Source organism: Cnephaeus nilssonii (assembly GCF_951640355.1).
Source record: "Cnephaeus nilssonii genome assembly, chromosome: 1".
NCBI classification, from domain to species: Eukaryota; Metazoa; Chordata; class Mammalia; order Chiroptera; family Vespertilionidae; genus Cnephaeus; species Cnephaeus nilssonii.
The window spans coordinates 22648525-22671075 of record NC_137072.1 but is presented as its reverse complement, the minus strand read 5'-3'; the positions used below and the strand labels follow the sequence as shown (position 1 = coordinate 22671075).

The following is a 22551-nucleotide window of genomic DNA, read 5'->3' as shown; positions in this document are numbered from 1 at the left end:
TATGGAACCACAAAAGACTCTGAATAGCCACAGCATCTTGAGAAAAAAGAACAAAATTGGAGGAATCATGCTACTTGATATCAAAATATACTGTAAGACCATAATAATCAAAGCAGCATAAAAGCAGACATATAGATAAATGGAACAGAATAGAGAGCCCATGCCTTTATGGTCAATTAATATTTTTCAAAGGAGGCAAGAACATATGATGGCATAAGTCTTATAATAAATGTTGTTGGGAAAATTGGACAGATACATGCAAAAAAGAAAAAAAAAAAAAAAGAAACTGAACCGCCTTGCTGCTTGCTATACCACACATAAGAATAAACTCAAAATGGTTTAAAGATTTAAATGTTAGACTCACCACCATAAAATTCTTAGAAGAAAACACAGGCAGTAAAATCTAAGACATTTCTCATAGCAATATTTTGTATGTTATATCTCCTTGGGCAAGGAAAACAAAAGAAAAATAAACAAATGGGACTATATCAAACTCAAAAGTTTTTGCATAGCAAAAGAAACCATCACCAAAATGAAAAGACAACCCACTGAATGGGAGAATATATTTGCCAATGATACATATAATAATTTAATATTCAAAATTTATAAGTAACTTATAAAACTCAACACCAAAAAAAAATCCAATTAAAAAGTGGACAAAGGACCTGAATAGATACTTCTCAAAAGAGGACTTACAGATGACCAATAGACATATAAAAAGATGGTCAATGTCACTAATCATCAGAGACATGCAAATTAAAACCACAATGAGGTGTCATCTGACACCTGCCAGAATGACTATTATCAATAAATCAACAAACAAGTGTTGGTGAGGATATGGAGAAAAGAGAACCCTTGTGCACTGTTGATGGGAATGAATATTGGTGCAGACTGGAAAGTAGTATGGAGTTACCTCAAAAAATTAAAAATGGAATTGCCTTATGACCCAGCAATTCCACTTCTTGGAATTTATTCAAAATAACCCAAAATACTAATTCAAAAGAATATATGCAACCCTAGGTTCATTGCTATGTTATTTACAATAGCCATAATTTGGAAGCAACCCAAGTGACTATCAGTAGATGAGTGGATACAAAGAAAATGGTACATTTACACAATGGAATATTACTCAGCCAGAGAGAGAGAGAGAGAGAGAGAGAGAGAGAGAGAGAGAGAGAGAGAGAAATCTTACCTTTTGTGACAGCATGGATGCACCTGGAGAGTATTATGCTAAGTAAATAAACCAGTCAGAGAAAGACAAATAACATATGATTTCACTTAAAGTTGGAATCTGATGAATAAAATAAACTACCAAACAATATCCATTACCAGAGGGAAATGGAGGTGGGGGAAGGCAGGAGGGGATAAATGGTGATGAAAAGAAACACGACTTGGGTGATAAACACACAATACAATATACAGATAATGTATTATAGAATTATACACCTGAAATCTACTTTTATTAACCAATATCACTTCAATAAATTCAATTAAAAAAAAACTCGAATCTAAAGAACAGAAAGGACATGGAGTCTAAGTCTACAATAAAAAAAGTAATCCAGGCTGTAGCGGGTGCCCATAATTTGCTTAATCCCAGGATATGAACACAGGAGAGCACCTACAGAGTGAGAAAGAGGCCATTTAAGGAAACAACAAAAAAAGTATAATGGGTAATTAAAACATTTTGAAAATACTACTGATGGATGCACAATATTATACATATAATCCATGCTGCTGAATTATATACTTAAAATAGCTAAAATGGCATAGTCGATGTTATATATATTTTATCACAATAAAATAATTTAAAGGAAGTATGATATACAATATGACACAAAAATATCATCTTTTTAAAAAAATACAATTTGTTGAGAGTAGAAAGTAAATGTTCTCACCAAAACACAAATAAGTAAATCTTTAATAACAGCTTTATCAGCAGTATTAGTTTAACATCCAAAACAATTTCAACTAAGAGTTTTAGACCTAATCCACCAGTTTGGATGTAGTAAACAGGAAAAAGTAGAGGAACAGGTAGAAGAACAACCAACAGAATTTTTCTTAAAAAAAAACAACCCTCATATCCCAAATGTCATAACCAACTTCCTTTTGGCAAGATCTAGCAACCACTTAGCCACTCCAATGTAACTATAAGAATGGTTTTTCTCAATGGAAATACAATACAAATTTTGCAGAACTCAAGTTTCCACTCTGGCTGTGTATATCCATCACATACAACTCCTGTAAAACACACTCACATAGCAGATCCTAAAACCCTTTTGTCATCAAAGATCTATTTGCAGTGAAAATAGTAAAGGAAGAAGGGAAAAATAAACATGCAAAAATGCAAATTAGTAGTTTTAAAAAAACAGGGCTAAACTTTCTAAACATAATTTAAAATTTTCAAGTACACCCAGGCTAAATGCTTATACAGAGGTGAAGACTATTAAAAGCACACTGTGACACATTTTTAAAAATGAATTAATTTTTTTTCAGAATGGTTAATGCTCAATACCTCCTTCATCAGACGGTCTTGTCACCTCACTGCTGCATGAAAAACTAGGGTAAATCTCGGATATTTCTGACTTGTCATCTCCAAGAACTGTACCAAAAGTACTGCTCGAATGAGATCGAGACCGCTGTCTCATATATTGACTTGCCTTTTCTATATTGGAGGGAAAATATTCATACTTGTGATTAAGTGAATTGAAAAACAAAAGAAACAAAACATTACTTAAAAGTTTAACAAGAAGAAAAGCAATCCCTTATTAAATAATAATCCAAAAGCTCAGTATTATAAATTCTAATCACCTACTCCCAAACTTTAACATACATTGTATCAACTATATTAATGACTTAATGACCATTTACACTCATTTTTAATCTAGATTTTAAAAGAGATATGAGAAATGGGAAATTGACAAGAACTAAGAAAACATTAGTAAATTGATAAATTTCTATCAAACATAATTACTGATTACAAATAATTGTTTTTAAGTGTCACCAAACACATAATATTTGTTGCCTTTTCTATATTTTTAGAAATTTAAATGCCTACTTGGGTGATTATATGATCAAATTGATTATTAAAATTCCTATTTTGCCTTGAGCTTTCAATTTTATCAATATCAGCAATTAAATCTAAAATAGAAATCAGAGGGCAGCACAAGACCTAGGGGATATGATGTCTATTTTTATTGTTTTAAATAATTGCATAACTGTCAAAGCTTTGGTTTGCTGAAAACAGTCTGATAGTCCAAAATATCAAACCATGCTATCACTATATCCAAATATCCAAACCATTTGGGTTTTTGTTTTTAATTATAAATATGCAATCTAAGTTACAAGTCAAATAAACTTCTTATGGAAACGATAAACTTTACATTATATAAAAACTCAGAAGTAAAATTTAGGGACACATGAAGGCTTATTTTAAGACATTTATGATGCTATATAGGTTATCTCCTGACTGTTTTATATAACTAGAGGCCCAATGCATGAAATTTGTGCAAGGGGCTCAGCCCTCACAGCCGCAGTGGCTTGCCTTGGCCCTCACAGCCTCAGCTTTGTCCAGAAGGTCATCCGGAAGGATGTCCGGAAGGTGGTTCTGCTGTCCGGTCAATTAGCATATTATGCTTATATATATGGATTCTTTAAATCTACCTTTAAAATATTGTGTTTTTCATGAAACAGATCTCCTTTACGTTTTGGCAGTTTAGTGCAATCCAAATAAATGCATTTGAAAGCCCATAAAACCTATAAGATAATATTTACTAATCAAAAGCAGATACAAGTTCTAGATGCCTTTATTTTTTCAATTTTTTGTTTAATCCTCATCCAAGGATATTTTTCCATTGATTTTTAGGGAGAGCGGGAGAGGGAAAGACAGAGAGAAACATAGATGTGAGAGAAACACATCGATTGGTTGCCTCCTATACAAGCCCCAATCAGGGCCCTAGGCTGGGGAGGAGCCTGCAACCAAGGTACATGCCCTTGACCAGAATTGAACCCCAAGACCGTTTGGTCCGCAGGCCAATGCTCTATCTACTGAGCCAAACTGGCTAGGGCTCTAGATGCCTTTTTAAATGAATCTAGAACAAACTAATTTGGATATGTGAAAAAGCCCTTTTCAAGTTCTGTTTTCATAAATGATTAATGGAATTTTAAAGCAGCCTAGCACTTTTTTAGTTTTTTGAATCCTCAACTTTAAAATGTACATTACACAATGCACTTCTACAGTTCGGAGAAGCTCCACTTTTAGGACAAAACCATGGAAATGGGGAGGAACTCAAAATGCAAGCAGTACCAGAGAGCATGTGTAGACTTCTAGACTGAATATTGTCTTCCAGGGGGTCAATGTCGAAGATGGAGCCAGGATCTGTGCGCCAAACTTTGAGGTCTTTTACCAAAAGGAAAAAAATCAACAAGTCAAGAATGAATAAAAAAAAAAAGTCAGCACCAAAGAGAGTCAAGAGAAAAATCATGAAAGGGACCTATGTAAAGAGAGAACATGTAATAAGCAAACACACTGCAATGCAGACGTCAAAGGAGAACAAAGAAAATGTCCGCTCAGCAGGAAATTTGTTGAGAAAACTTTAGGATGAAATGTAAGCTGCCCTGTTTCTCTTCATAGCCGTCCCCCAGCACACATGCACGCCAGACAACTCTGTGCGTCTCCCCACATCCCTGCACTCCGATCTCTCATGCTTTCCACACACTGAAACAGGTACAATGTTTAATGAAAACTCCTGATTGAAGACATATGACTAATTCTTTACGTGACCGAGAGGTTTTTGTCTGAGAAAAAAAACAAAAATTCTCTCCCTCTAACAGAAATAAATGTTTAAAATGTAGGCAAGTGATAGCCTAGTTTTCACTGTGAGCCAAAGAGCACAAGCTAACCCACATACTGTAAGATACATTTATTTGAAAAGTACAATAAAGCAAGGCACCGAGAGGGATGGGAAGATGAATAAGGTAGAGCTGCCTGCTCTCAGTGGACCACAGATTAGTTCACCACTATGGTCAGTATCAGACTCTGAAAGCCAATTTATTCTCTTATTTTAGTTGGGGGCAAAAAGCTAAATCTAATGACTTTCATGTTTTCAGTCTCTCTACCTAATGGCTATCAAGTCCTAAAATGATCTGTACAGTGCTGTACCAACAACAGGGAAATAAAAACCTAGTTAAAGATTTGTGGCAGAAATGGAGCTTTAGTAAAAAACAATTCATTAGTAATCTGGAACTGGAGATCTGTTTGTCTGTCTTTAATTAATATTGTATAGTGCTTACCAGGTACTATTCTCAGTTATAACATAACTCGTTTAAGCTTTACAACATCGTAAAGTAGGTATTATTACTATTCCCATTTCATAGATGAAGAAATTGAGGCAAAGAGATGGAGTTAGCTTAGCCAAGGTTATGCAACTAGTAAGTAGTAGAGCCTCCAAAAATTGGCTTAGTCTGAATTACTCAGGAAACCTCTAAACCTGTATTTCTATGCCTGGTTCAGAAGTTTAATGTTTGTTGAATGTAATACATATTGTGGTTTCATAGGCAAGTCCTCAATGGAAAACAGTTTCCCCCAATTAGGAAAAAAAAAAAAAAAACTGACTTCAGGATTGCCCAGAAAGTTAATAAGTTAGAGTTGAATATCTAATATTTTTAAAAATTTATAATTTCTATCTCAAAGGTAATGAGTACTGAATTCTGAGAGCTCGAAGTTTAAACAATCTCATGTTTAACAGGAATCTCACATTCATTCTTGGCCCCTGATCTGGGGTTGGCCCCTGGTGTAAGCTGTGCAGACGTCACCTTCCTGGGAATCAGACGCTCTGCTCTTAGGAGACGTCGATAAAAGCAAGGAAACTCTCTAACTCTGTGATACTTTTGATGCAAACTTCACTATTTATCCAAATGATCACTTTAAGCAACCAACTCAGGAAGATCAGCAAAACTATCAACTACCTGCAAATACGCTTGGAATCCCTCTTTGGAAAACACTTTCAGAGTCACTTAGTAACCATCCAAGTAACTCGCTGCCCTACTTCATTACCGGTGTTTTATACTAAGACACGAGCCTGTCAAATATACAGTTTCCTTATCCATCTCATCTCTAAATGGCCTCTCGGTAGTTCCACAAAAGCTTTTACATTTGAAGATGATGTAAACTAACACTGAGATTGCTGAGAGGCATTGTTGCACAGTTATAAAAATATATATATTATTTGAGCAATGTAATTGGACTAGCTATAAAAATTCAGAGGCTAACTTCTCAGAAGAAGACAATAGTCATTTGGAAGTATGGGTTGTTGATATGTACTGAAAAATTAATAATTTTCCTGCCTAGTGCTATCTTAGACTTCATAGGATCCTTGCTGTCTCAGCCCCCTTCAAACACTATGTCCCTAAGACTTCCCCTGACTGACTAGAAGGAACAGCAGGAAAAGAAGGTTCTTTCCTCTCTGATGTGTGGGACTTCCAGACAGCTCTCAATTACCCCAGTTCAGAGACAATATTCAAAAAAATATAAGCTATTCATACAATGAATCAGAATCTCTCTGGGATTTCTATTTGTGCTAGACAATGACTGGAGTACAATATATTGATCAAATACATAAGGTAAAGTAAAACCAAACTAATTGTTCAAACCGTGTTATCACCCAAGTTCGATATTGGGCTGCTTCTTTGCTTAACAGGTAGAAACATCCTTAAGACCAGAAAGTTATTAAAGACAGAGAGTGTCCAATTACAGAAAGGATTGAAACAATACCTGGCGAAAGCCACGAATCCCATTCAATATGGTGCATCAATAACACGTTGGTCCATTTGCAATTGGGCAGCACATCACACATTGGAGGAGCTGTCCAATGAACAAGGAGGCTACTTCTAAAGCTTGGGCAAGCACAATCGTTGTGACCTGCTGAGAAGGAGCGTCAGCTTACCAACAATGATGCCAGGTCTCCTGTCCATCTCCACGACGTGAGGGTGGACACCTTTGTAAGCGGCATCACTGACCACCTGGGTGTTCTTCCTCACACGCTCTGTCACGGGGTCATCCACGACAGGGGTAAAGCCCCTTCCCTTTGTCTTTTCAAAATCTTCATGATATTTGACCTGAAAAAAAGGTAAAATAACATTAACTCAAACTGTAATTTCCTATTATTACATAGCTCACACATTTCTGACATAACGACAGCTGTCACTGCACCAGCTACATCTAGCTTATTTTCTGCATATAGGTACGTCTTTCCATTCCAAATATAACGTCTGAAACTTCCGCTTCCTAGCATCAGAAATCAAGCACTGGTATATTCACAGTTTGGCATCATTATGGTTAGCAGTTCTTTTAAATTATATATAAGCCTGTACATCAGTAAGAATTTTTAAAAGATAGAAATATTTTTTAATCCTGGTTCCTCTCTAAAATATACTAATTTAGGTACAAATTCATTTCCTATTCCTTAACCTTTACTCTGCAATACAATGATAAGCTAATTCCACACTTATTCAAGAAAACAGTATTAAACTTAGATTAAGAGAATTACAAATAATTACAATTATTTGTAATTAATTTAATTATTTGTAATTCACTTTGTAATTATATACAAAAGTGTATATATACTTCAAAATATACACTTTTCAGGTTCTGAAATTAGATTAGGGTGATGGTTGTTCAACTCTGCAAATTATACAAACCACTGAATTGTACACTTTAAATGGGTACACGTTATGGCATATAAATCATATCTTATGAAACTGTTTTTAAATACATACATATTTTTAATTTTCTTTGCAACATGCCAAAACACCAAACTCTGCCTTAAAATTAATTAGAAATAAGTCCAGCCAAATGTCTTCCATAAAATGCATTTATAATAGTCATGTTAGAAATAAAAACACATCCAAAAAATCACACAGAGAAAAAAATATTTTATTAGAGACCATTTCCATTACATTTCAGTGCGATTTAAAAGTCTCCCCAAAAGCACGGGCCCATCTGCACTTCCATGCTTTGTTAGTTATCCGGGTTATTGGTGAATTGACGCCGTCAGCACTCTGGGTGGTGCCACTCCTTAGTGTATTTAGTTGTGAGAAGAAGGATCTGGTTGTACCCTACCATTGAAATATGATTTTGCGCTTCTTTGACATATCTCAGACCAGGTGTATCTAAAATAAGACTTGGTCTACCTTTCATCTGTTTATGGTCCTGGGTATACTTTACCTGCAAAGTAAATAGCAGAACATACTTAATAAGACAATTACAACCTTTAAAAATTACATAACTTTTTCAAGTTTTCCAAATGAGTGAAATATATGCAGCATATTCTAAATTATTCTCCCAGGTAACTTGTTCAGTGAATTAATTTCATTCTAGAATAACGATCTAAAATTTTATAAATGTAAATTTATACAGTGGCAGCTTTTGGAAGTCATCTGAAATAACACATGTGCTTACTGCATATATCCCAAATATTTCTCGAAAGTATATTTTGTTTTCATAAGGAAAAAACACACAGGACTGCACATAAATAATAAATGATACACCCTTTGTGATAGTTCAAAATGAATAAAACCACTTGCCGAACTAATATTTTCTTGATTCTTCTTTACTCTTTCCATTTCAGGAGTTACACTTAAAGCCGTAGCTCTTCCCAGCTGACCTTTATAAAAAACCTATCATTTCAGAGAACAAAAAAAGAGTGTACTGTGAATAAATTCAACTAAATAAGAGTCTCAAAGTATTTATTTTAAAGAACTAGCCAAAAAAAGAAAACTATGAAAAAAGAGGTTGCTATCAGATGTCTAGTCATATTTTAAATGCTTGCACCTTAAAACAATCTATTTTAATTCATCCCATAGCAATGAATCACTGTGAATGTACTCAAATATATGGGCATACCATCAGTAACACTGTAATATGCATTCCATCACAAAGGAATGTGATAAGAAATGTCTTCATGGATATTACTTAAAGGTACCCCTGCCCATATAGAATGGTACCATTGTGGTTTCTTAGTAATTAATTGTGGCAGATCTTTTGAAAGGTTATCTTTAAATAGGTGACATGATCTTGCATAAAAAAGCCGGTGTGCTTCCCACTATACTCTCTTCCTCCTTTTCAATAACCATGTCCCTTTTTGAGAATAATAGAGTCACATCCAGTGTGACTCTAAATATAGCAGGAAAAGATGAGCATCTACTTCTCCAAAATATAGTTGTCAGGAAAAGTGCCAAACAATAAGATGCCTTTGCTTTATAATCTGGTCAAATAACTTGAAAGGTTTAAAGAATATAAGGATTCTTTGAACCTAATAGATTTCCAAATTTCCTCCTCCAAAGAACTCCATCTATATGTTAATGACTTCAAAGAAGAATTCTCTCAGTGAACTGCGTCCGTCCGTGGATTACATAAACAGCAAGGAGCTAGAGCAGGCTGGGAGTTAGTGTCTTAGTAAAAACTGGCAGCCCCTACAAGGACCCTAAAATGGGCCTGCCTCGGGTGACCTATTTAGCATACACACTTTAGAGTTGCTCCCCAGACAGCGTCCAAAAATAAAGTAATAATAGCTGGGAGTGGGCTGAGCAGGCTACAGAGATCATGCGTAGGAAGGAAAGGGAGTGGGAAAGCTGATGTGCAGGGCCATGACGCCAGGAGCAGCCGCCGAGTCCCTTTGAGGAACCACAGCCAGCACAAGCAGGAAGACTAGATAAGAGGGATACACAATAACCTGCAGACAAGTCACACCGGCATGTCCCTGGGAACTCTGGAAGGGAGAATGCCTGGCTATGCCCACAAGACCTAAGACCCTGAAACCTTCCCAAAAAGTTGATAGTCCTTTGAGAGCAGAACCCAATGTCAACTGCGGGTCGTGAACCCTTGTAAACATCATCCCTTCATTGACACGCTGACAATACGTTTGGTGTTATAAGAAAGAAGTTGCTAGGATCACACATTGCTGATGTTCCTCTGGTTTTCTTTAGCTCTCTTCAGCTCTGGTGGATCAGAAATTGCAGTTGCCTGTTTGATCTCTCCTTTGTATTTTACCTGTGGAAGATAAATAAGAATGTGAATAGGTAGAAAGATGGTTTCCACCCAAACACCACAGAGGATGAGCCTCAAATTAACCCTGTCTTCTCACACATCTTTTCCACCGTAGATATGTTGACATCTACCAATGGATTCTGATTCATCTGACTTAGCAAGCACAAGGGTTGGTTGTGCTTTTTAAAAACGAACTTCTAATAAATACTTTGCTGTTCAATATCCAAACTAACTGCCAAAATTCCAGGACTAAGTGTAATGGACATAGAAGGGGGAATCATCAGAATGAAGTCATTACCTAAGAGCTATCGTGAGGTCACATGGCAACCTGGGAAAGCCCGGACTCTCTTTCTGACCCAGGGCTTCAATCTTCAAAAATCAAAAACCAAAGAGGAGGGAATGGGGACCAGTGAAAAAGGCAAAGGGGATTAAGAAGTACAAACTGTCAGTTATAAAAATAGTCACGGCACAGGGAATCTACCTAATAAAAGAGTAACATGCTAATTGATCATACCTTCGTGACGCCCACCAGCCAATCAGGAGTGAGTATGCAAATTAACCCAACAAAGATGGTGGGTTAATTTGCATATGCAGGCGCCCAGCGGCCGGGGGCAGGGCGGGACGCTTGTGTCATCGCCATGGTGATGACGCAGGTGTTCCGCACCGCCCCAGCCGCTCTGGGCCTCTGGGCAGCGTGGGAAGGCGGAAAGGCGGCTCTGGGCCGAGTGGAAAGGCAGCTGCGGCCAGAGTGAAGGCTATGCTGGCAGCCAGGGGAACGAAGGCCCATTCTTGCACGAATCTTCGTGCATCAGGCCTCTAGTATAATCAATAATACTGTAATAACTCTGTATGGTGACAGATGGGTACTAGACTCCACCAAACCTCCCTGGCCCCTAACTAGTCCTTCAACTCCCCATTTCCCTTTCTCTGCACGCAGGGAAGCCTCCTGTGGCAGGGGCCAGAGGGTGAGTGCTGAATCAAGCCCAGCTCCCCGGTTCCTTTATCCCCTTCTCCTGTCTTTAGGGTGGGACGCTGCCATGAACCCTAACATTCATACCAGTTCCCCTCTAACTGGGGAAGGAACCTTGAGAGGGCCCGAATTCATCCACCTGACTGGTTAACTGAAGCCTCCTTCATTTTAGTAAAATCTGATCTCCTTGGAGACACGCCAGTGAGTTGTTTGGGATTTTTTTAATGGTGGAAAGAAAGGCATCTGCGGGCTGCTGATGCACTCCCGCCCACCCTTGCCACTCTCCGGCTGCTGGCATGCACTGGACTTCCTACCAAGTGGGGGCAGGGCTGACATCTGGGCCACAGCTAGTCCAAGCTTGTCCCTGAAGATCCAGTTAAGCTTCTGTCTGAAGTTCCACTTTCACCTGCTGCCCTGAGTGGCAGTGGACAACCCCCAGCAGGCTGACACGGAGGGCCCGTCAGCCCTCACCCTCCCACAAGGCTAGCCCAAGTCCAGCTCTGCAGACACGGGCAGGGGGTGACAACCTCTGGGTCTCTGCAGGCGACCTTCTTCATCCGGGGCCGAGACCTGCCGCCTCAGGCCTCTCCGGGCTGGGACAAGGCAAAGTTCTCTTACACCAGCAGCAGCGCCAACATCCACTCCTTCACTAAGCATCCCCTCAGGGCACGGTCTCAGCCCCCTTCCTGGGGGGCTTCGAAAACACATCTCTCCGACCGAAGCAGAAAGTGAGGTCTGTCTGACTTGAAGAGGGGGACATGGAAATGATGGTGGGGAATGAGGAATGAGTCCCAGAACCAACTTCTCAGCCCTCCAACACTGTGCTTCTGTGAGGGGAGAGGCATCCGGAAGACGGAGGAAAATGCGAGTGGAGTGGCAAAAAAATGGTAAAAGGAAAAAACAAGAGTAGCTGTACCACTTTCTCTGCAAGTCACCTATGCTTCTCTCTCGCTTCTCCCCTCCCCTGGCTGCTCTGCCAAGTTCTCTGGTACAGACGGGGCCTGCTCTCGCTGGGGGAGCTGCTGCGCGGGGAGTGGGGGAGTCCTGCTCATTGGTGGCACTCAGGAACAGGCATGAGGGTGGCGCTGGCACTCATTGGTGGCACTCAGGAACAGGCATGAGGGTGGTGCTGGCAGGTGGGGGTGCCCAGGATCTCGAGCCTGCTCCTCAGAAGGCTGGCAGAGCCCTTCCTCCTCATCTCCAGGGGCCACACACGGCAGCGGCGACAGAAGTCCACGGCTCCAGCCAGAGCATCGCCCAGAGCATTCACCTCTCTGAGGTCATCATTGTGGTGGCCCCTGTTGCACACACACACCCCTCAATGCCCGAGTCACCCAGAAGCGGCGATGTCTGCCAGGCGTCCTGTCCTTGCTGTGGGGAAGGGCGCTGTCCTGCTTGCAGGTGTAACCTTTCAGCAGCTCCTCCTCACATTCGGAATCCGTGCCCAGCAAGGCCCCGGGGGCCAGTTCCCAGGGCAGAGACAGAGCCACTGGGCTCCGTTCCAGGGGCTTTGGTGGCTGTGGGTTGGCTGGCGTGTCTGTGTTGGAGGGCTCAGGGTCAGTGATGATGCTGGGGGGTCACGTGCTGCTTCTGCTGGGCCCCGACAAAGGGCTGCTCTGTGCCCCCTGGGGGCCCCTGGTGGGATTGGCGCCTGGGGACTGCTGCCCACAGAGCCACCCTGTACAGGCAGCGGCTGCTGCTGTAGCTGGAAGGCATGAAATAAAACGGCAGCGCTAACTGTGGGCTTCTTGGTAGGCGATCAGGTTGATTTCATGTTCCACCGCTGGGCCGGTAGGCGGTGCTTGAGTGCTGGGCCGGCGGTGGTGGCCGGCACAGCAGCAGCTCAGGATGGTGATGATGGTCCACACCAGCCAGAACACAACACCAGAGTTCGTAGTAGTAGGTGCAGCGCTGAGACTGTCCACAGCAGTGTCCTCTCTCACAGGCGTAGCTTGGATTGTTGGTTCCCACACAGTCTCATCCTGTGGGGGTTCGGCCCTGGCTGACAGGGGGCTGGGCAGCACCTGGAGGAGCTCCCTGCTTCCCAGAAGCCTCCCTCTCTCCATCCCACCTCCTCCCCTTCTCCGCCTCCTCTAACACCACCTCTGCCTCCCTCTCTCCTCCTCATTCCTCTTATTATTTTTATTATTCTGGAATATCTGTGAGCTTGAAGCCAAGATGGTTTTGTTTTCTTACAGTTAATGTCTAGCATAATACTGAGCGTGTATCAGGGGCTTACTAAATATCTAGTGGATAAATGAATAAATTAGGATAAAGAAATGGGAAGAAGCTAAAGATCTCTCATTCCCACCATCCTCCAAGGCACTTACTTATAAGGATAAAGCAGTGGTCACCCTGATTTTGTCCTCCACCTGGGAGAACTCACTTAAATTTTAAAGTCTTTTAAAATTACCTATTTGGAAGAAGAAGGCTATTGTTTATATTGATAAAAGTTCCATTAAGAGGGTAGAAAAAAACACACACACAAAAACAGGAAAAATAACTATTGAGGGTAGCACCTTTGAAAGGATTTCTAAGTTCAGGATTTTAAACCTAGGAAGCCTGGTTTAAAATCTCAGCCCTGACCTTATAAATTGTGGGTCCCTGGCATGTTCTCTGACCTCCAGACTCAATTTCCCACTCCTGCAAACCAGAGAGATAAACTGTACCACCGCATGGGGTCACAGAAGGCATGTAGCACAGGGTCCACATTAGAGGTACCTCATAATTGTTAAGTATCATCGCTTTATTAGCAATAGATTACTGACTGATCAAATAATTTCCCCCCTTTATTTATAAGGTTCCTGCCATGACAGTATGTCTTAGAACCCCAGGTCTTCTTTTGACCTACTCAGTCGATCATTTTTCTCTCCGTTGACAGCAGACCCACAACTCCCCAGGTCCTGGCCTGGATGTAGTTTTAGAGATCTACCAACTAAATCACGAGGCCCAGGAGGACAGGAACTGGGTCTTATCCATCTCTGCATGCCAGTGACCAGGATAATGTCTGGCACATTGGTGTGCTTATTGAAGATTTTTTAAATAAACAAAAACGTCTAAATTGTAGTAAAACAACCCCAAATTTCCTACACTCCCCTGGGCGGGCCCCCAGTTCACGCCCTTCCATGTGTGCCTGTGAAAAGGGCCATCACGATGCAGAGGGTTCCAAGGTTTTCAGAGAGTGTTGTGATGAATAAGAATATGTAACGTGTGATACAATAAGAGAAAACAGAGACAACTTGCCATACTCAGCTGCTCCTGGTTCCTCCTCACTCTCTCTATCTCCGGTGTCATGCTGACTGGCGTTGCCCTGTAGCACTGCTCTTTGTACTGGAGCTGGGAACACAGGGCCAGACAGTGTGAGGCTGCGGGAAGGAAACGGGTGCCCCTCCACCAGAAGGATCCGAGGAAATGCGCACGCTACAGAGCATTCATTAGTTAGAATCCCTTCACCGGGATCCTAAGGGAAATGCGTATTGCTAAGAGACTTCATCATATTGATCCCAGACTACACTTTTTCTTGTCCAAATGTTTTGAAGTCCACCTTTTGTTGTTACTCTTTCAATTGCATCATGTATTTGACCTTATCAGTGATAACACATGATTCTTTCTGTGAATTTATTTCTTCATAGCAGTAAAGCAACACTGATCAAGTTACCATTTTATATTTTAAAAGAAAGGGGGCCCTAACCGGTTTGGCTCAGTGGACAGAGCGTCGGCCTGTGGACTGAAAGGTCCCAGGTTCGATTCCGGTCAAGGGCATGTACCTTGGTTGCGGGCACATTCCCAGTAGGGGGTGTGCAGGAGGCAGCTGATCAATGTTTCTCTCTCATCGATGTTTCTAACTCTCTATCCCTCTCCCTTCCTCTCTGTAAAAAATCAATAAAATATATTTTAAAAAAAGAAAAAGAAAGGGGGATTATATCAGTTCTATGCTTGTACCTTAGGAATGAACAATCACTATATAAAGAAACCATGAACCCCAAAGTTTTCTTCTCTGAAAACATCCAACCTTGGAAGGCTTGCCCTCTGGAATAGCAGTAGAGATGTTTTCCTGGCCTGCAGCATAGCGGTGCCTTTGCTTAGCCAGGGCATCAGACCCATCATTTGTGGTCAGCTTTCCCAGCAATTCCACACACCCCAGAAAATAAATGAGCATCCAACACAGAGCGAAAAAACGGTATGTCCATCAGCTGAATTTCTGACAGGCAAAAGTAAAACTCACAGTTAAAATCCCATAAGGAAGTCTGCAGGGACAGTGGTAGCGAATTTTTAGAGTTTAAATTTAGCATACGGGAATATTTTTCCTAAGAAATTACCAGGCCTACAGTGCCTTCAGATAAAATGGACTTGAGATTCCACCCTCAGCAGTGAATGTGCAAGTGAAGAGACATTTGATAAGTTTGGAAAATAAGCGACAAAGGGACAGGCCCCTTCTACAGTGTGTGACCTTCTCTGTGCCATGGCGTGCATTTTGAGAGGTTAGGCAGACTCTGTGTCTGGGATAACTGTGTGAGGAAAAGTGAGGAAAGGTCCAGTATAATCTCTATTGGCGGCAAGATACACGGAGATCACTCTGGGTAGAGCTCAGAGCGGGGGGGGGGGGGGGGGGGGAATCTGTGGAATAGCATTACTGATGGAGAGAGACTACTGAAGCTGATTTCTGGTGGATGTAGGTTTGGGGACATAAGGTTGATGTGGAGATTGTTCATATTTTGCATTCATCCATTTGCAAACATGCTAAGTGCTTTACAGGCAATATCTCAATACTTTAGCCCCAGTGCTATAGATGAGGAAACGGAGGCTTGGAGAGCTTGGTGGCTTATGAAGGTTATAGAACAAGTAAGGTCTGGAGATGGGATTGAAATAACATCCCAGGGTCCACATTCTTCCCCGCTATTCCAGTGTTATCTAAATTTCCACCATTTGCACACCACTTACCTATATGCCATGCCAGATGCCATCTGTGCTGTGATTAATATTATTTTTCAGTTCTTTTACAAGCTATTCTTTTCAAATGAAGTTATTTTTAAGGGAGTATTACGTTTCTATGATGAACACATTAAGACTACTTAATCACTAAGTCAAGGCCTAATCATCAGCGGGCCACTTAACTGCCTGTGAACCACATTTGAGGGACACTGTGGGTCTCCCAACTGCCCCCTTAAGACCCCACCGTCATCTTGTGCCACACTTCACCCCAAGAACCCATCACACTAAGCCTCCCCCCGCTTGAACAAGCCTTGGATTCTGAACAGAATCAGTTTGCTCTGTCAGTAAGGCCACTCCCCAGCAAACCCACCCCAAACCTTTATTAATTCTTCAAGATCTAACTCAAATGTCACTTTTTCTCCAAGAGTTTTACTCTCTCTCACTAACACAGCCTTCCTTCTCTGCATTTCCCTACATCATTTTGCAAGAGGAATTATTACTTATTATTAAATGAGATATTACATGTAAAGTACTCAAAAAGCAGAGTAAACACCCAATAAATATTGGTTATTGTTATAACACTTAATGCATCATCATTACTTTTTTATGCCTGTTTCTCCTAGAGACCTTGAGAATATTCACAGCCTTAACTCTAGGGTGTACCTTACTCATCTTTGAATTCCCCCCAAAATAAAAATATAGCAGGAATTCAATAACATGTTTGTGTTTTTTTAAATAAGCAAATGTACATGAAGCATGGGCTAGGAGTAATGGAGGACATGAAGGTGTGTGAGATCCTATCTCCGCCTTTCAAGAACTGGCCCTCCTGATGGTATTCACCATAATGGGCCTCCACCTTTGTAAGTGTCATGTATGATACCAGCCAGTAAAATAGAAAACAATACTTAGGGAAATGTGATCACACATTGCTGATGTTCTTCTGGTTTTCTTTAACTCTCTTTAGCTCTGGAGGATCAGAAATGGTTGTTGCATGCTTTATCCCTTCTTTGTATTTCACCTGCATAATTTATTTTTAAAAATGTGTTATTCAACACAAGGCTTTTAAAAAGTTAAAAAGTCTTCATTTGTATCTATTGCATAATTGAAATTTTCTAATTCCAACATTAATTTTCCTTCAATAGGAATACAAATTTCTCTTTTATCTGATACTTTCAGGGTTCCTTTATATACAGTACAAATAAGTCCATATCTATTCACCTATCCATCATTGTAGGAGTTTTTTAATTAAAGTAAGCAAATGTTGTTTATGATAATAAGTTTTGTCATTAGGCAGATATACAAAAAAACCATGGAAAATATTTGAAGTAATATAATAATTTATTATTGTATATACAAAATGTCAAATTAAGTTAGCTGCCGAATCTTGGGAACATTGCTTATTTGACGGAGAGCATTCAAATAACCCAGAATAAGGAAAAAATAAATGTGTCCACGATAAAAGAAGAGAAAGGGGGAGTGGAGGTACTTGTTCTAAAAACAGAGGCCACTGTGTCCTGATCACTATAGAAAAACCAGGAGCAGAAAGGCAGCAACTGTCTTCTACCCCCACAATCATGTCATGGAAAGCCAGCCTATATCCTGGCATACAATGCCTTGAACAGCTCCTCTTTCAAATCTATTTAGACGAACATCAACCCAACAAGTGGTAATACCAGAACACATTTATGCATGGGGAAAGAAACAGCTCTTTAACTTATAAACGCCATCATATCAGGTGTTATTTTAATGTCTAAAATTCATGGAAGATTGGATTCAAAAAAAGGACACAAATATATATTTAGGTGTGAAAACATAGGCTAGACTAAAGAGGCACACATTGAAACTTAGCAAAGACTTAAATCTACAAAAAACACACATTTTAGAAATCACTGGGTAGCATTTAAGGTGATTAAGGCTAAAATTAATGTGGGGAGTAAAAAAAAAAGTGGTACCTAAATACCTCAGATATCATCTATTGCAGTGTCTATGGCTTTAATGTGAGTAATAATGCCAATATTAGTCTGGATCCAAAAGAGTTAAATTGAGAGTACGCTGAAACAGGCTACCTGTAAATAAGATTCAGAAATGGTTCTTAGAGAAAGCTAATAGCTAAAAGGCTTGAAATCTGGAGGTGGAAAATGTCGAGATCTTTAAATGTTAGAGAATCATATCTTGGTTTGACAGATCTAGCTAATCTTGAAAGGGCAACTTTCCATTTGAATACTAAGCAGGAGTTTATGGCCCAACCTCACAGAGATGCAGAACTATGCATTTATTGTGTGCTGGAAGAGGCTGTGGGACACTGGGAGAACAAATGATATACTGTACTACTTGGTGTGATTTTCCTCGGGTGAGAAGTTAAACACGATTAAAGATGAACATTTTTGTTTTCCATGGGACTCTAAACTAATCAAAATGCACAGTCATTTCACTGTAGGCGATAGAATTGCACACTACAGAACATTTATAACATTATATTCCAGTACATTGATGTGTACATTTCAAATATTATCATTTGAAAGTGAAGGAAACCAACATTGTACACTTCTCTGCCAAACTGATTTCCTACCAGACCTGAGTGTTGCCTGAGACAGCTCTCTTCATGTGGAGCACAGCACATTTATATACCCTCAGCATTAGACCCTTCTCCTTGTACTTTCTGCAGGAGATAGCTTCATGCATGCTACAGAGATTTTATTACACCAGCATTCTGTAGATTTTTTATAAATTCATTTTGAAGTACGTTTTACTACAGCATTACTTGCCTTTCCTGCTCCTTCTCCCCAAATGCCAGCACACACTCGTATTCTAAAACGAATGCCATGTAACTGTCAGAGTTCCTGACACATGAGTCGAATCAAGGAATTTTCACTTGGATTACTTAAAGAAAAGCTTGGCCTCCAAGGGCGAAGGTAAAGAGAAGGCCAAACAGGGATTTAAGAAAAGAACCCTTTTGACTTCCTCATCAAGAAACAAAACATACATAGAAGGATACCCATTGACATATGGGTAGCAATTATCCATTGTCAATGTCAAGCAATTTTGTTATTATACCCATACATTAAGCACCTCCCCAACCCTCCCCTCTAGCTCAAAAGAAAATGGAAGGGAAGTTAATTTACAAATGATAGTTAAAGTGTACGTTTGCTTTGCTAGATGCTGGAAGAGGTAGAGGCCAATGGCTCCTTTGAAACCTTCTCTTAAGACACCAAATAAGTGTTCTAAGGCCTTTAATCATTCTCCAGGGTAAAATTCCTTTCTTCCAAGTTGCAGAGAGGTACTGAAATGTATCCTTTCTCTAAAAAAATTAATACAGTGAAAATTCTGTTTAAAAAGATAAAATCTAATCCTAGATGTCATGACTATACTATTAAAGTGATCGATCTCTTGTGCACTATGATACAGCAAGATGAAACACTGCTTTAGGCTCAAGGGGAACAACGCTACAGTTTTCCTTCTGAAAGGCAGATATTTGATATTTGATGAAATAGCATGTCAAAAAGTAAAGAATAAAAAAAGGCAACCAGTTTAGTAAAGAATGAAAAACATTTATCTAACTTACATTTGTTTTTGGAAAGGATAATTAATACCATAGAGAACTTACTGAACTAATATTCTGCTGATTTTTCTTCACTCGTTCAATCTCTGGAGTATCTTTTACTGCTGTGCCAGCTCCTACTTCTTTCTTATAGAATACCTTTATTATAAGAGAAGGAAAAGAATAACTATACGCTTATTAACATTCAAGCCCTAGACTTGATTTTTATGAAAGACAATTTCTCAAGTATTAAAGTATTGTGATTACAGCTTCTATTTATGAGTACCTTTGACACATTAATCAATTAAATAATCCATTATGAGAATAAATGCCCCACTTTGGTTTCATAGGCCATAATCTTACAAGTAACCCTCTTATGCATGTTCTAAGGCAGTGGTTCTCAACCTTTTTAATGCCACGACCCTTTAATACAGTTCCTCATGTTGTGGTGACCCCCAACCATAAAATTATTTTCGTTGCTACTTCATAACTGTAATTTTGCTACTGTTAATGAATCATAATGTAAATATCTGTGTTTTCCGATGGTCTCAGAGAACCGCTGCTGTAGGGCCTAAGACCATCGGAAATTCAAGTAATGCAGCAAAAACATGAGACAATGAGGGAAGGTCCTCCTTACAAAATACAATTTCAAGGAGGCGACAAAAAGAAACAATGGCTACTCACTGCACTAATGTTTTGTTGAGTTAAAAAGGTTGAGAACCACTGTTCTAAGGCATGCTTGGTATCTTCCTAGTATATGGCTACAAATTATTTGCTCTAAGAATATGTTAGAGAACTAGAGTTTCCTTCTTCAAATATAAATGCCACATGGGTATTTTGAGAAAAATCAAAGTGCATATTATAAAAGTTCACTAATTCAAAAGTAGCATGAAATTTTAAGCAGGTATTAATCTACAAACACAAAAATGCCCTCGTTCTCTTTAAAGAAAATATTAAGTCTATCATCAACTTCATAACTCAGTATTTTCCTCATCTTCCATTTATTTATTAACCTCCCCATGTCTTTCCACCTCCACCAATATCTACACCTTTCCAAAATAAAGAAAAAAAAAAAGTGCTCTACAAAAAAAAAAAAAAAAATACTAACAGAAGAATTATAAGAAAGCCATGAGGACAGAAAAAATCCCTCTTTTGAAGTGTGATAATCCACATGTCAGGCATGAGAGATGTTCTCCTCCAGAAGCTAGAAATCTAGAATGCCATGAAATCACAGGGCTTGAGAGCCAAAACAGCCTTTTTCTCAAACCCTGCCTTCCAATAGGACTCCATTGCTTAGCACAGCCTGACTATTGAAAACTGAGAAGCACTTGTCCATTAGTAATTGTCAATATTTTAGCAAGTAGAAAAATATTTCAGAAGTTATCAGACTTAATAGAATTTATATTTTGATGAGACATTTGCTTAACTACTAAATGAGCTAATTCTACATTAAAATACTGGCTATATGGCTCTAGCTGGTTTGGCTCAGAGGATAGAGCATCAGCCTGCAGACTGAAGGGTTCCAGGTTTGATTCTGGTCAAGGGCGCATACTGGTTACAGCTTGATCCCCGGCCCTGGTTGTGGCACATGCGGAAGGCAACCAATCAATGTGTCTATCTCACATCGATGTTTCTCTCTGTCTCTCCCCTTCCTTTCCACTCTGTAAAAATCAATAGGAAAAATATCCTCAGGTAAGGATTAACAAAATAGACAAAGAAAAATACCGGCTGTGTGGTCAGTTTTTATCATTTTATAATTCAAGTTCATATATCCATTAAATATAGACCCAATTTCTTAATTAATGGTGCTGATACAATTCCTATTGCTCAAAATAAATATATGAAAGTTTAAGAACTGGTTACAAACTAGTAAGTCCCTAGATATATTATCAGTGCAGATCAGCAATGACTGGGAAGGAAATCTCTTCATCTGGCTATTTTCATCTTCAAGGTAAAGTATGTAAAGTATGTATAGAAGATTAAGACCTCTTTTCCTGAGGGAAAATTAATAAATTCAGTTAAAAATAACTATAGCTTGTACTAAAGAAAAAATTTGGATTTGTAATTCTAAAACAATCATAATAAAGAAATAAAGATAATAAATTTGATATAAAACTCAAGTAATGCAGCAAAAACATGAGACAATGAGGGAAGGTCCTCCTTACAAAATACAATTTCAAGGAGGCGACAAAAAGAAATAATGGCTACTCACTGCACTAATGTTTTGTTGAGTTGTCTTAATTCTCTGGATTTCAGGAGTGTCTGCCACAGGAGAAAAGTTAGAAAGCATCTTCTCTGCTTCATCTTTATACTTTCTCTAGAAATATAAACAGTTAATATCAACCTGAAACTCTGTGTGTGTGCACACATACTCATGTGCATGTGCACATATGAGACAAGGACAGAGAAAATGAGAGTGATACTACTTCAAATTCTATTCTACCACATGGCTGCAAGTTATATCTTATGATTCAAAACAGTTGCTGATGCAACAGCAGAAATGAGGGAGTATGCTAACAGAGTAAGCCCACGGTCAGGGAGCAGCCGCACCTCTGCTCCGGCAGTGGTTCCACCCCCGTCCATTCCAGGCCTCAGGAGGGCTTGACTTCTAAGCCACTCTTCGTTTAGAACCTATTCTTTAAGAGCAGCCCCACCCCTGTTCACAGTTGCCCCATAGTTCTTGCAAGTAACCTGGCTCTCTATACCTCTTGTTCTCGTGCTTCTGGGTTTCTGTTCTTCTTCCTACTTCAAATAAAGATACATTTGAGCCCTGGCCGGGTGGCTTAGTTGACTGGTGTGTCATCCTGTACACCAAAAGGTTGTGGATTAATTTCCCAGTCAGGGCACATACCTAGGTTTTGGGTTCAATCCCTGGCCAGGGCGTATATGGGAGACAACCTGTTGATTGTCAATGCTTCTCTCACATATCAATGTCTGTCTGTCTGTCTGTCTCTGTCTCTCTCTCTCTCTCTCCCTCCCCTTTCCTCTGCCTTTTTCTCTAAAAGTCAATAAAAGCATATCCTCGGGTAAGGATTAAAAAAAGATATATTTGATTAAGGTAAAAGTACC

At 39.7% G+C, this 22551-nt stretch overlaps 1 protein-coding gene and 1 pseudogene across 6 annotated transcripts in view; both read right to left on the bottom strand.

Moving 5' to 3' along the window:
• NEBL (nebulette) overlaps nucleotides 1–22551 on the bottom strand; it is a 377133-nt gene that overhangs the window by 26733 nt on the left and 327849 nt on the right. The window contains exons 17-26 of one of the 5 annotated variants that reach the window (XM_079770707.1): nucleotides 21695–21799; nucleotides 19549–19641; nucleotides 16870–16962; nucleotides 14256–14348; nucleotides 9953–10045; nucleotides 8581–8673; nucleotides 8117–8221; nucleotides 6942–7113; nucleotides 4304–4396; nucleotides 2513–2662 (exon numbers count right to left, since the gene is read on the bottom strand). In XM_079770707.1, the coding sequence (XP_079626833.1) occupies nucleotides 2513–2662; nucleotides 4304–4396; nucleotides 6942–7113; nucleotides 8117–8221; nucleotides 8581–8673; nucleotides 9953–10045; nucleotides 14256–14348; nucleotides 16870–16962; nucleotides 19549–19641; nucleotides 21695–21799 (1090 nt within the window). The remainder of the gene's footprint in view (nucleotides 1–2512; nucleotides 2663–4303; nucleotides 4397–6941; nucleotides 7114–8116; nucleotides 8222–8580; nucleotides 8674–9952; nucleotides 10046–14255; nucleotides 14349–16869; nucleotides 16963–19548; nucleotides 19642–21694; nucleotides 21800–22551) is intronic. The other 4 variants (XM_079770708.1, XM_079770709.1, XM_079770710.1 and 1 more) reach the window with 4 other exon arrangements.
• LOC307099315 (WW domain binding protein 1-like) lies at nucleotides 8698–14183 on the bottom strand (annotated as a pseudogene). Its single transcript has one exon. The product of its transcript is annotated as a WW domain binding protein 1-like (transcript).